This window comes from Rana temporaria, chromosome 11 (assembly GCF_905171775.1).
Source record: "Rana temporaria chromosome 11, aRanTem1.1, whole genome shotgun sequence".
Lineage (NCBI taxonomy): Eukaryota > Metazoa > Chordata > Amphibia > Anura > Ranidae > Rana > Rana temporaria.
Window position 1 is genome coordinate 41,341,397 of NC_053499.1, and position 15,012 is coordinate 41,356,408.

Sequence of the window (15,012 nt, forward strand, 5' to 3'; positions counted from 1 at the left end):
TACATGTTTTCTGAATATGTATGACCCATTTTGCATTGTGTGTTCTGCAGTTCTCTCAAGGAGTCCGGGGAGTTGTGGCTGGATGCATACCTGCACAAGTAATGAGTGACCTATCTGCCGGACCAATGAAGCCCAGGGAACTACTGCTGCAAAGAACACTGTCACAACATTCCTCTAGTGTCCACACTGCTACGCAATCAATCAGGACCCCTGCAGCCCTGCAGTGCTGTAATGTTAGCACATCACAATCATGACAGATGAATGCATTATAGGCCGGAAAGGCTCGATCTTAATTTGTATGCCGTGTATATTTCCTTCTGAGCAAAATCAAGGTGCAACCCTGAACACTCAATGGCCATTACTTTGAAATGCAACTAATTTAGTGAAAAGCCAAACGATGTTAAAGCCAATAAAAATGGCTGTGAATGTTTATGAAATGTAAGAACAGTTCTGCCATAACAGTCTAGGCGAGTGTTTCCCAACTCCAGTCCTCAAGGCGCCCCAACAGGTCATGTTTTCTGGCTTTCCATTATTTTGTACAGGTGATCAGTTTCACTGCCTTAGTAATTACCACAGCTGTTTCATCTGAGGGAAATCCTGAAAACATGACCTGTCGGGGCGCCTTGAGGACTGGAGTTGAGAAACACTGGTCTAGGCTGCCTGTACCAAGAAGGAAACCATATGATAGTAGGAACATGTTATATCATTATTTGGGAGGAGAAACCTACAAATATGTATACATTTATTTAAGAAGCATAGTCAAGGTCAGGGATGACTTTAAGGACCTGAGAAATAATAGGAGAAGGGACTGCGTAATTTTACCCCCAAGATATCCAAATTGTACAGTTCTAGAATTAGGTGTGGATCATAATCTGTATTCCATAAGGCCCTCCTCCCTCCTATATGCTGGACCTGATATCTTATGCTGAATTTTCTTCAGCTTTGCTTTGATTTTATTCCTGAGAGGTGATGCTGTCTACATAACGTTAGGAAGTTCACCAATAGAAATGATGTGCTGTGCAGTACAAGAGCACTTTGTATGCTTGTGACATTTATAGGCTGACAATGTGTAATGTACTACTTGTCCCTGATCAAGAGCTGTTAAAGCGGATGTGCCACTAAACAAATATATTAAAAGCCAGCAGCTACAAATACTGCAGCTGCTGACTTTTAATATAAGGACACTTACCTGTCCTGGAGTCCAGCGGTGATCGCAGCAGATGACGAGCCGATCGCTCGTCACCCTGCTGCTCCCCCCTCCATCCACGCTGAGGGAACCAGGAAGTGAAGCGCTCCGGCTTCACTGCCCGGTTCCCTACGGCGCATGCGCGAGTCGCGCTGCGCCCGCCGATTGGCTCCCGCTGTGTGCTGGGAGCCGAGTGTTCCCAGCATACAACGGGGGACGGACGGGAAGCGGAGAAAAAACCCGTCCTTTGCCCGTATCGTAGGGCCGGAAGTGGGTGCAGATACCTGTCTGTAGACAGGTATCTGCACCCCCCTCCCCCCTGAAAGGTGTCAAATGTGACACCGGAGGGGGGGAGGGTGCCGATCAGCGGGACTCCACTTTAGAGTGGAGATCCGCTTTAACGTCACCTTAACCACTTAAGCCCCGGACCATATTGCTGGTCAAAGACCAGAGCACTTTTTGCGATTCGGCACTGCGTCGCTTTAACTGACAATTGCGCGGTCGTGCAACGTGGCTTCCAAACAAAATTGGCGTCCTTTTTTCCCCACAAATAGAGCTTTCTTTTGGTGGTATTTGATCACCTCTGCGGTTTTTAGTTTTTGCGCTATAAACAAAAATAGAGCGACAATTTTGAAAAAAATGAATATTTTTTACTTTTTACCATAATAAATATCCCCCAAAAATACATAAAAAAATATATTTTTCCTTAGTTTAGGCCGATACGTATTCTTCTACATATTTTTCGTTAAAAAAAATCGCAATAAGCGTTTATTGATTGGTTTGCGCAAAAGTTATAGCGTTTACAAAATAGGAGATCGTTTTATGGCATTTTTATTAATATTTATTTTTTACTAGTAATGGCGGCGATCAGCGGTTTTTATTTTTTCGGTACTGCGATATTATGGCGGACACTTCGGATACTTTTGACACATTTTTGGGACCATTGGCATTTTTATAGCGACCATTACTATAAAAATGCCACTGGCAGGGAAGGGGGTTAACACTAGGGGGCGGGGAAGGGGTTAAGTATGTTCCCTGGGTGTGTTCTAACTGTAGGGGAGGTGGACTCACTAGGGGAAATGACTGATCGTTGTTCATACATTGTATTAACAGACGGTCAGGCATTTCTCCCCCTGACAGGACCGGGAGCTGTGTGTTTACAATAACAGCTCCCGGTTCTCGCTCTCTAACAAGCGATCGCGGCTGCCCGGCGGTGATCGCACCCGCCGGGCACGCGCATCGGGATCAGGGACGAGCGGGGTGCGCTTCGCGAGGCGACGTAGAGCTACGGGCTCTCGCGTAGGGGAGCCGACCTGCCGCCTAGAACTGCGGCGGCTGGTCGGCAAGTAGGTAAAGCAGTATTAAACCAAAAATATAATACATTTCAGCTTACCAATCATTAGATGTGGTGGCTGCATTTGTTTTCTTTTTTTTAGTCTTTTTTCCCTTCATTTCTCACTTGGTGCTCTGGCCATTAACAGACCTCCTGCCTCGTACACACAAACTGATTTTCCGTCTTGAATTGTGTGATGAAAGGCTGTTGTCTGGAAATCTGACTGTATGTATGCTCCATCGAACAATTGTTGTTGGATTTTCCGCCAACAAATGTTGGATAGCATGGTTTAAATTTTCCGACAACAATTGTGTCTTGTCAGATTTTTCGATTGTGTTTACACGTCGGACAAAAATCCAAAAATGGTTTGTCTCTACTATTTGTTGCTACATCCGTAGGACAGCTTGTTCTTTTGAAAAGCAACAGGCTTACGGGCTGGATCACCAGTTTAAAAAAAAAGCCTAAAAAAGAAAATAAATGCAGCCATCACAGCTAAGATTTGGTAAACATGACAAAATGTAATAAAAAATAAAACAATTGGTAGGCAGCAATATAATAAATGTTTGCTTTGAGTTTAAAGGGGTTGTAAAGGCAGAGGGTTTTTTAACTTGATGCATTCTATGCATCAAGATAAAAATGTTCTGTGTCCAGCAGCCCCCACAACTACCTACCTGACCCCTTTCAATCTCCAGCGATGTCCACAATCCCCTCAGCCATCCAGGACACTTCTCCTGATTGGCTGAGACAGAGCAGCGGTGCTATTGGCTCCCATGGCTGTTAGTCATTCAGCCAATCAGGGGAAATAGGGGGTCGGGGGGTTCCATGTCTGAATGGACACACAGAGCTCTGACTCGGCTTGGGTGCCCCCTGTAGCAAGCTGCTGGCTGAGGGGCACTCAAATGAGGGAGGGGCTAGAAGCAGCAAAGAGGGACCAGAGAAGAGGAGGATCTGGGTTGCTCTGTGCAAAACCAACTGCACAGAGGAGGTAAGTATAACATATTTGTTATTTTTTTTTTTTTAATTAGCCTTTACAATCACTTTAATACTGCTTTAAAGGTTCAGTGCACCAACAACTGGCATTTGTGTTTTTTGGAGATGCCGGTGTTTTGAATCACACCACTTTATCTGTGTTGGGATTCCGATGGCAAGATCAGATTTTTTGAATTTCCCAGGTCCACCCACCTGCCATGGACCCAACAGTGGGAGCTCCTGATTTTTTTTATAGGTTTTACTAGAAAGATTACTAAGAGTGATGCAGGTGACACCAGTGCAGAGTTCAGAACTATGGCAGGTTCATTTCATGTCAGTCCCACAACTAAAAGGAAAAAAAAGTGTGTAATGTAACTTGTTCTGAGTGTAATGCATCAGAGGGCGGCGCTCAGGTCCTGATTTGCAGTGTACAAAGAAACGATCGCAACCAAGTGTGTGGCTGTCATTTCCTTTGATGCTATGATCCAACGTGTCAGCATCTACCACAAATTGTATGATTGTTTAGCACAGTGATGGTGAACCTTGGCACCCCAGATGTTTTGGAACTACATTTCCAATGATGCTCAAATACACTGCAGAGTGCATAGGCATCATGGGAAATGTAGTTCCAAAACATCTGGGGTGCCAAGGTTCGCCATCACTGGTTTAGGGTGTAGACATCTATTAAAGGAAGCCTGTAGTGGGAGAGCACGCAGGCTGCCATTGATGACCTATCCACCTGAAAATGCTAGTTGCCTGGCTGCCATGCTGATCCAGTGGCTTCAATACTTTTTCAAGCACTGACCTAGAATAAGTTTACAGATCAGAAATACAAAATTCACTTTGATTTTCTAATCTGCATGCTTGTTCTAGGTTAGTAGCTGATACAGTATTTTAACTAGATGGACAACAAAAAATCCTGCGCACTGCCACCGCACTTAAATCAACCTAATTAGAAGCTTATTTTAGCTAGAGCTAGCCAGGCAGCTAGTTTTTTTTTTTTTAAAGGTCAACAGTCACAGCCTTGTATTGCTCTCAATGTGGACATTTTTCAAAGTTTTGTAGTCATAGAGCTGCCCAGTATTTTGAAACAATTCCAACACCTGGTGGACACTGCTTGTATTGCATAGGAGCATACTGGACAGTAAGGATGAGCTCCGGCGTGTTCGCATAGAACATGCGCAGAGCCCGCCAGGAAGTGTGCACGGCCCTGCGCTAATCACAGCCAGGGAGACATTTCACGATCCCTGCAGCCGAGCCTCGGGACAATGTCTCCCTGGCTGTGAATAGCACAGCGCCGTGCTCACTTTCTGGCGGGCTCTGCGCATGTTCTATGCGGACACGCCAGAGCTCATCCTTACTGGACAGGCAGCCTTGTGTGATGAGCTCCTTCAGGTAGACATATTTCCTAGGAAAATGGAAATATTGAATGAACAAATAGCAGTGTTTTGGGCAATTGTATCACACTGCTACAATGGACTTAAAGCGGTTGTAGAGTCCCAAATTTTTTTTTGTCTGTAAGGCAAAAGGCATAATGAGCTAGTTTGCACCGCATACTAGCTCATTATGAAATACTTACCTTAGAACGAGACGTCGGCAACTCACCTGGTCCACGCTGAGGTAGCTGACATGTTGCCTTGGCGTGTCTTCTGGGTATCGCGGCTCCAGTGCTGTGAGTGGCTGGAGCTGCGATGTCGTCACTCCCGTGAATTGCGCGGGAGACTTATTTCCGGCAAGGTCCAGCGTCTGCCGGGCCTTCAGCTGTGAATCCTCTGTGCGCATGTGCCGCTGCAGTCAGTGACTCATTGCGAGTGGAATATCTCCTAAACCGTAAAGGTTTAGGAGATATTTTTTTTACCTACAGGTAAGCCTTATTATAGGCTTGCCTGTAGGTAAAAAGTTACAAAATGGACTATACAAACGCTTTAAAAGGTGAAGCACAGCCAAAGCTTGTTTGACTGTACTTCTCCTGTGGATTAGAGGAGTGCAGCTCGTTCTGCACTTCTGTGGTCCGTTTTAAGCAGACGACAGGCTAAAGTGCGCTGACGGCGCAGAGCCAGTCCATGCTCAGGACAGATCCAGACCATATGGTCGGGATCTGCCCACATGCCACCCAGCTCAACCTCTCAGTGACCCGCTGAGAGGTTGAGCTGGCTGCTCCTGCCGTCTCCACAGTTCAGAGCTCCAGTGAGCGAGGAGGGGACAGAGCAGAGAGTTGGTGACTGACAGTCTGCAGCTCTCCGCTTACAGAGCTGTGAGAACTAAGCGATCGGCTGTGTTTGATCGTTCGGTTCTCAGTGTTAGAGCTGGCAAGCGACAGATACAGCATCCAGCTAGGCAAGTATGATTCTAAAAAAAAAAAAACAATACGGTTACTTCTCTTTTAATATTACATTCTGTCTTATCATTACACTGTTGATTGTAGCACCAAACCAATCTACAAAATGTTATATTGCCTTTTAGGAGTAATGGTAACAAGATTGAATGTTGTGTCAGTGCAGCAGTGTTATTGGAAAGCAGGTTCTTCTGAAAAGTATTTTCTAGATATTGCTTTTAGCTTGATACTTTGCAAATCCCTCGGCAACATGGACTCCAACAAATGCCTACTTACTGGATGTGGTACACATGCCCATTAGCTTTCTGGACTATAGAGGCAAAAGCTTCCGCTAATGTTAAGATCTTTTTTGTAGTTTTGTACCAGCAAGGCCTTTTATTATGACGACAGTAAAAGACTAATTACACTAATTTATCTGTATTGATTGTAAATGGGATTCCTGGTTTGATTTTGTTGTAACAACTAATAAATTGATTTCATAAGCCTGCGTGTGGTCTCAGCAGATGTAGGAAAATAAGAAATCTTAATCGTACAGTACCAGTTACCTTCAGGTGATTGGACACTGGCAAAAAAAATACTTGCTAGGGCTGCCCCTTTGCCCCTTTCATAAGACTCCGTTATCTTAAAGTGACTGTAAAGGGTATTTTTTTTTTTTTTTATTATTATAAATGTAGCCATACCCCCTCAGGAGCTGCTGGTTGTTTTTGGGATCGGCGAATTAAGTTACCGCTAATCGTTGTCTAGGGTGATAGTAGTGAGTAGAGCAGTAAACGAATGTCCAATCAGCGAAATAGGATTTTTTGTACTCACCGTAAAATCCCTTTCTCGGAAGTCCATGGACGGACACAGCTCCTTAAATCTTGACAAGTGGGTTATGTTCCCTGTTTACAGGAGAGGAATAGGCAGAAACATGTTAAATAGTTAAATACATGTTACATTAACAGAGTTGAACAGCCCCGCCCAGGGGGCGGTCCCTCTAGACATAACCCTCCTCACTGTAGCATGCAGCCTCAGTTCGTAACAAGCAGTACAAACCTAAAAAGGAGGGGTGGGAGCTGTGTCCGTCCATGGACTTCAGAGAAAAGGATTTTACGGTGAGTACAAAAAATCCTATTTTCTCTTATCATCCATGGACGGACACAGCTCCTTAAATCTTGACAAGTGGGACGTCCCCAAGCAGTGTCAAAAAACGAGGGGTGGGAAATATATCAGTAAAACCAATTTTAACTTCACCCCAAAACAAGCAGAGCTCTTCAGCGGAGGAGGTGCAACTTTAAACAGCCGCCGGCAAAAACTAGCGGCTGAAAAAAACATCATAAGATGCACTCACAGCAACCATGTAAATTCTGGAAAAAGCGCGAACGGACGAGCAAGTCGCCGCCTCCCACACCTGTGAGACCGACGCATGTCAGAAAAAAAACAGACAGCAATATTGATACAAAAAAATCACTGGCGCTCAATGGGAAATAACTAATATCCCATGAAATACTTGAAACCCTCGTATGGGCTGAGAACAGTCCGTGCTGCAGAGATCCGGATACCCTGAAGTACCACAAATACACAAATACACCAAAAAGGAAAACTCTGCGCTCCTGAAAGTTCACCAATTATAAATCCACTTAATGTGGTGGGACGCTTGCACGTTCACCCAGGGAGAGCGTCCTTTCTGATAGGCTGATCCACGCTGTGTCTCCAACAGTCACATTTATCGGGTCTGTGAAGCTTCCAGACCCGCATAGGAGAGAGCCTAGGATCCGGGACATTGTTACATCAGCCAGGAGAAGGACATTCGATCGATGTTTACATCTGGCTGGGTAATGTACTGTGCTCACCATTTGCACTAATGATGTCTTGCTAGACAGCCCACAAACTAAAACCGCAAGCTTTAACTATTTGAAGTCTGAAGAGGGTGCTGGTCTGATGCAGACATTTGGAAAGTTTTTTTATACTTTTTTTATTATATTGTGTACATTGTGGAAACTTTCCCCTTTTTTAACCATATAAAGCAGTGGTCATCAACCCTGTCCTGCATGGCCCACTAACAGGCCAGGTTTTATGTATTACCTTGGGGAGATGCAGTCTAGAATACTGCAATCACTGAGGAGCAAATGATATCAGCTGTGATGTATTTCAGTTATCTTGCAAACCTGGCCTGTTAGTGGGCCCTGCAGGACAAGGTTGATGACCACTGATATAAAGGACTGGATCTTCCGAAAATTAAAAGTGTTAATGTATGTTTTTTTCTTCACAAACATTAAGTGGATTTATAATTGGTGAACTTTCAGGAGCGCAGAGTTTTCCTTTTTGGTGTATTTGGGAAAAAAAACAGGAAGCACCAATTGCCCTGGTCGAAAGTACCGTGACCGGAAAGGGGGGCCCGCCCCTTAGGAGCATAGGCCTGTATGACGGCCTGCCTGATCCACCGAGAAATGGTGGTCGACGAGACCGCCAGGCCCTTTTGTGGACCAGACACTGACACAAAAGAGTCAGAAGCTCCGAAACTGAGCCGTAGTAGGCCGGTATACCAGCAAAGCGTGTACCACGCCTAAAGTATGAAAGGCCGAAACCTCCTTCGGAAGAAGGGAAGGTCGCGGGCGCACCATCACCTAATCCTTATGGAGGATCAAGCATGGCGGCTTGCAAGACAAGACCGCCAACTCAGAAACCCCTCCAACAGAGGTAAAGGCCACTAAAGGGGCCACCTTCTGAGATAGTGTCAAGAGAAAATCTCTCTGATGTTTCCAAAGGAAGGTTCCTGAAGAACCGAGAGCACCAGAGTCAAAACTCATGGGGGAAGAGATGGGCCAAGAGGGGAAAGTATATCTTCCCCCAAACGGTGCTTTAAGCAATTTTTAGATCCACTCCAAGCTTTAAAAAACAGCAGGACCCTGGACACCGAGTACGTCTATCCATCCCTTCGCACCAAGAGAGGTGCGACGGTAGATCCCCTGGAAGAAGACTACGGTGCCCTCAGCATTGTTGAGATGACCGAGTCAGACAGACCCTGGTCACCTAAAGTCTAGCTTCCAATAACCATGTTGAGCAAGTCAGTGACTGTACAACAGGAGGAAGTATGGGACCTCGAGACAGAGGAACCTCCTGCCCTGGCAACCGCCAGGTTACCTCCGCTACCAGGCGCACCAAGGACGCAGAGGTCAATCTGGAGCGATTAGAATCATCGGGATCTCCTTAGCCTCCACTCTGTGGAGCGGCCGAGGAAGCAACTACCATGGAGGAACGGCAAAAAGTCGCCGATACAGACCCCACAGGGCCACCAGCGCGACTGACGCGTCTGTACCAGATCACTAGATCTGGCCACTAACTTTGAGACCCTTGCGGCGGAGACGAGCGGCCAGGAGATCCATGCCCTGTAAAGGCTCACCTCCTGCAAGGGAGCCGAAACACCCCAAGCACAAAGACCAGTCGCCCTGGTCCAGCATCTGGCGACTCCAGTAGTCCGCCTGCCGGTATACCTGATGGTAGACCAAAGCCACGGCCATGGCGTTGTCCGGCTGAAACCAGATCGGTTGACCACGAGGAGAAACATAGTCTGATTCCCTAAAATAGTAGGACAATGAACAGTAGACAGCACCTGGTATTCCCAGGCGGTTTCCTACCCAGGCACTAGCCAGGCCCGACAGTGGGTAGCTACCGAGACTAGACACATTCAGGGAGGTGTGGCCGTAGGTCACGCAAGTCCAGCGACTCAGGGCCGAATGGACCCCCCAGTTTTGTGAACCCCCCAGGTTCACAACCCGTGAGCTGGCATCCGTCGTAAACACCGATCACTGGAAGGAAGAAACAACTTCCCGGACCGAAGAGTCGGGGATCTCTGTCACCAACTCAGAGAGACTCTGACTAGGTGGCGCACCAGAATCTGATGATTTCAGAGACAAGAGATTTTTACCACCTGGACAGTATTTCCCCTGGAAAACCAGGGTGTGGAACTGGGCATACAGTACCGACTTGAAGGAGGCTACCCGCAGGTGCCTGGAGAGAAGACCGATTGCGTGATGCCAATACCTTCACCGCAGACTGAAGAGTCTGCAATTTCTCCAGGGGAAGAAGGACCTTTGCCACCGAGGAGTCTGGATCAACACCCGAATCTTCGGAGGGTCTGAATGGGAATAACCCATCCACTAGGTCAGAGACAGAAGCTGCTCTCAGAAGAAAAGTCGTCCAAGTAGCCAATGAGGCAAAGCCTCGCTGTCCCAACAAAGTTAGGATAAGTGCGAGCTCCTAGCTGAAAACCCATGGTGCTGACGAAGATCAAAAGGGAGGGCCACAGGCTGACAGAGACCCTCTCTCATCACGAAGAACAGAAAAAAACACTGACATGCGCAAAACTGGGACATGCATGTATGCGTCCCTGATGTCCGAGGACGTCAGGACATCCCCCAGATGGAGCGCAGCTACCACCGAACAAATGGATTCCATGCGGAACTACCCGACGTTCACAAAGGTATTTAGGGCCTGAGGCCCATAGAAAACCCCAAAACTCTCGTCTTGCAGGAAAGGTAAAATTACCCCGCAGCTTAGCAAATCCCACACTGCCCAAGGCAGACCGACGGGCCAGGAGAGGAAGACACAAGGAAAGTTGTTCTGTGGATAGGAGGAAACCCTATCTAGTACTCCGAAGAGACCACCTCGCAGACCCACTGGTCGGAGAGCAGGGAGGTTTCACCGAATTGTGAACCTGCAAGCCGCCCCTCCCACCTAGAGACAGGGAGGGAAGGCTACATACATTGGCAGGATTTGGGTGCCGGTGTGATCGCCTTACGCACCCAGGGACGGATTATTCCCCCAGCTGGGCCTTTGACGGCCTGGGAGGGTTGCCCCTAAATAATACACACATATAGCCAGATTCAGAGAGAGTTAGGCCGGCGTATCTCCGTAACTCTGAATCTGCGCCGTCGTAAGTTTAAGTGTATGCTCAAACTAAGATACACTTAAACCTAGCTAAGATACGACAGCCTGAGCCGTCGTATCTTAGGGTGCAATATTTAGGCTGGCCGGTAGGTGGCGCTTCCGTTGAGTTTGGCGTAGAATATGTAAATGCCTAGATACTCCGATTCACGAACGTACGTGCGCCCGTCGCAGTAAAGATACGCCGTTTACGTAAGGTGTTTTCCGGCGTAAAGTTATTCCATCAAATAGCTTGCCTAGTCAATGTAAAGTATGGCCGTCGTTCCCGCGTCGAAATGTGAAAATTTTACATCGTTTGCGTAAGTCGTCCGTGAATAGGGCTGGACGTAATTTACGTTCACGTTGAAACCAATACTTCCTTGCGGCGTACTTTGGAGCAATGCCCACTTTAATATGTACACGGACCGCGCATGCGCCGGTCGTAAAAAACGTCAATCACGTCGGGTCACCCCCCATTAACATAAAACACGCCCCCTCATCCTCATTTGAATTAGGCGCACTTACGCCGGCCCCATTTACGCTACGCCGCCGTAAATTAGGAGGCAAGTACTTTGTGAATACAGTACTTGCCTCTCTGACTTAAGGCAGCGTAGCGTAAATACGGTACGCTACACCGCCTTAAAGATACGCGCCCCTACCTGAATCTGGCTAATAGTGTGTGTGTATATTATGTAGGTGTATGCACACATGCCTTTGGAGGAAACCGGAGTACCCGGAGGAAACCCACGCAGACACAGAGCGCGACAATGCAATCTCCAGGCAGATTGGCGTCAGTGTCCGGATTCGAACCAATGACTCTCTTGCTGCCAAGTAATGGAGTTAGGCACTACACCACCGTGTGCATAAAACTATTCTGAAACCAAAGCCCTGGATAACAAGGGTGCAGCATACAATAAGGCATCACAGACCTATATGAGGCCCCGGACCAGCTGGTCCGCTAGCCTAATAACCTCAGGAGAGAGTCGGCGCTCCTCCAATGTCTGGTGCAAAATGCTCACTCCGTGAGTTGTATACAGCACTAGGGGTCAGGATTTCTCCAAGATGGCCACCGAGCGTTCAGAACGCGGCCACAGGAAAATGGCCGGTGCAATGTAAGCTGCGCCATAGCGCGGCTACGACAAAATAGCCGCCAACGGGAGTTTTCAATGTAATTGAAAAACCTCCCAAAAAATGGCGCCAGCGCCGACTGAGACTCTAGAGTAGTGGCCATAATAGGCCGCAAGCCAGACCCCAGCATGGTAAACATGGAACGGGTCAGTACTTCGGATCTTCTATCAGTCAGATCCATAGAAGTGGGGGTTCCCGCCCGGCGGCGAGGGACTACAAAAGCCCTCAGCGGCTTTTCTCATTCCGCATCTCAGAAATTATCAAAGGAGGGCACAGAAGGAAAAAACCTACACAGCGGTCTGATTTGTGTGATCCAAAAAAGACCGAGCCCTCGGCGGAAACCCAGCTGCACTATGCAGCTTAGGAGAGTCCCTTGCAGCAGTAAAAAGCGCACCCATAAATGCCTTATTCTCTTTTTTTTTTTTACTAGGTACCTGGTCCATGGCTTCATAACAGAGCATTCCCCAGGGGATAACGGGGGGAAGGGGGCACTCTTACCGCCCGCCCGCAGTCCACCCCCACCCTGGAACAAACGTGTCCAGGACTAACAATAAAAACTCTGTGGGAATCCCAGGTGCTAACACCTGCTGCCACCACCAGCATGTGGGGAAGGACCCAGATACTGACTTCAAATATTAATTAATATTTACATAGTGTGTATTATAATATGCACACCTGTCCTTACAAATAGACAAAAGCTCTTAGAGCCCTATTCAGGGCATCTCACCCACTTGCTGCGCTAAACAGGGGTAACCAGGGGATTCACCTCAGGAGGAGACTGCCCAGCGCTGCCGTCCGCTCTCAGCACACAGTGTGAGAGAGGAAAAGAACCGTGAGGTAACTGTGCGGAATCTGCAGGGACCTGTGTTTAAACAGGAAAAGCCTCCTAGAGCTTTTTTATTTATTTAAGGATAAGACACAGATACAGCATAAAAAGCAAAACCTTTACAGGTGTCACCAATCAGTCAGCGTTTAACTACTCGCTGAAGTATAATCATAAACATCTGTGCTCATCACAGGGCTTTTTACCTCACAGGAAAGCCCAATACAAAAAAGAAAAAGCACAGGCCAGATAACACAGTCCCCTCAGGAAGGCCCCCTCCCCCCTGACAGTGGCAATGTTAGCAATGCAGCAAGGGAAAGGAGCAGGGAAGGGAGAAGGGACCCCCGAACCCCAGGAATGCCCAGCCGTACCAACCCACCGAAGCAGGAGGCACTGTACTTACCCGTCCAAGCGAGGGCTCGCTGACGCATTCCTGACAGAACTACAACCGAAATGGAGGTAGCTGTCGGCCCAGTCCACTGTGAGTGAGACAACACCACAGCCCAGTCATATGTGGACCTCGGAGCAAAGCTCACCATCGCCCCCCCCCCCCCCCCAGGAGTCATGGGGTATGGCGTGGCAGACCAAGCCTCTTTGCAAAGGTGTGCCCACACTTGCTGGTCGGACTGAGTAGACTACAAGGATCTATATTATCCAGCCTGTCTCTCAGCCGACAGTTGAAAGAAGATTCTTCAAGAAAAAGTAAAATAAAATAAAATTTCTCCTCAGGGCGCTGGGCCCAAAGGGAGCCATACGTCCTTCTCCTTTGCTAGGCAGAAAGAAACTGAGGCTGCAAGCTGCAGTGAGGAGGGTTATGTCTGGAGGGACCGCCCCCTCCAGGGGGCGGGGCTGTTCAACTCTGTTAATGTAACATGTATTTAACTATTTAACATGTTTCTGCCTAGTCCTCTCCTGTAAACAGGGAACATAACCCACTTGTCAAGATTTAAGGAGCTGTGTCCATCCATGGACGATAAGAGAAATATATTTTTTTTTTTCACAATTATTTTTTTTACATACCGACACCAGCGCAGTACAGCATCATATGACTGATGTGGCGGTGATCAGGGATACGATTGGTGACAGTATTTTAACCACTTTCGGACCGCCCATCGCACATATACTGTGGCTGGGTGGCCCGGCTCCCCGTAATTAGGATACTGTGGGCGCGCAACCACCCACAATTACGATATAGAGAGGCAGAATGGGGATCTGCCCATGTAAACAAGGCGGATCCCCGTTCTGACATAGGGACAACATGGAGATCTGCTGTTCCTAGTGATCAGGAACATCGATCTCTGCGTTGTCCCAGTGAGCCCATCCCCCACAGTTGGAACACAGATAACCCCTTGATCACCCCCTAGTGTTAACCCCTTCCCTGCCAGTGTCATTTATACATTGATTAGTTGATTTTTTTTAGCACTGATCACTGTATTGGTCCTCAAAAAGTTTCACCCAGGGTCAAATTTGTCTGCCGCAATCCCGCTTAAAATTGCAGATACCCGCAATTACCAGTAAAAACAATAGAATTTTTTTTAAAAGTCCTTAAATCTATCCCCTATCTTGTAGACGCTTTAACTTTTGCGCAAACTAATCAATATTCGCCTATTGGGATTTTTTTTTACCAAAAGTATGTACAAGCATACATATTGGCCTAAACTGAGGAAGAAATTTGTTTTTAAAATGTTTTGGGGATATGTATTATAGCAGAAAGTAAAGGAATATATATATATTTTTTAATTGTCGCTCTTTTGTTTATAAACGCAAAAAATAAAAACTGCAGAGGTGATCAAATACCACCAAAAGAAAGCTCCATTTGTGGGAAAAAAAAGGACATCAATTTTGTTTTGGTACAGCATCACACGACTGCCCAATTGTCAGTTTAAGCAACACAGTGCCGTATCGCAAAAAATGGCCTGGTCATTAGGGGGGAAATTCTTTCCAAAACTGAAATGGTTAAAAAAAAATATTGTAGTCAACTTTTTTTATTACCATAGTAACAATATTACTTTGGGTGGGGAGTAGCGATCAGGAATGTTTTTTTTTTTACACTGTTATTGTTTAGAACAGTGATGAACACGGTTATAAGCAATAGTTAATGGTCATAAATGGCTTTCCATTTATGACAGCTTGCTTTCTGTTGACATGCTGTGACTGGCTACAGCGAATCATATGGTATAGGCTATCAGGTACCATGTGATAGCTGCGGGCCAATCACAGCTTCATAACAGAAAAGCAAGCCGTCATAAATGGAAAACAAAACTGTTTACATTATAATCACGTGATCACTATGAACAATCATAGCAATCACACGATACCCCAGATACAGAGCT

General features: G+C 46.8%; 1 protein-coding gene across 1 annotated transcript in view; it reads left to right on the plus strand.

The window, feature by feature from the left end:
* Nucleotides 1-541, plus strand: part of FADS1 (fatty acid desaturase 1) — a 39,285-nt gene extending 38,744 nt beyond the window's left edge. Inside the window, exon 12 of the mRNA XM_040328420.1 lies at nt 51-541. Within this exon, the coding sequence (XP_040184354.1) occupies nt 51-102 (52 nt within the window). The 3' untranslated portion in view covers nt 103-541. The remainder of the gene's footprint in view (nt 1-50) is intronic.
* Nucleotides 542-15,012: the final 14,471 nt, after the last annotated feature.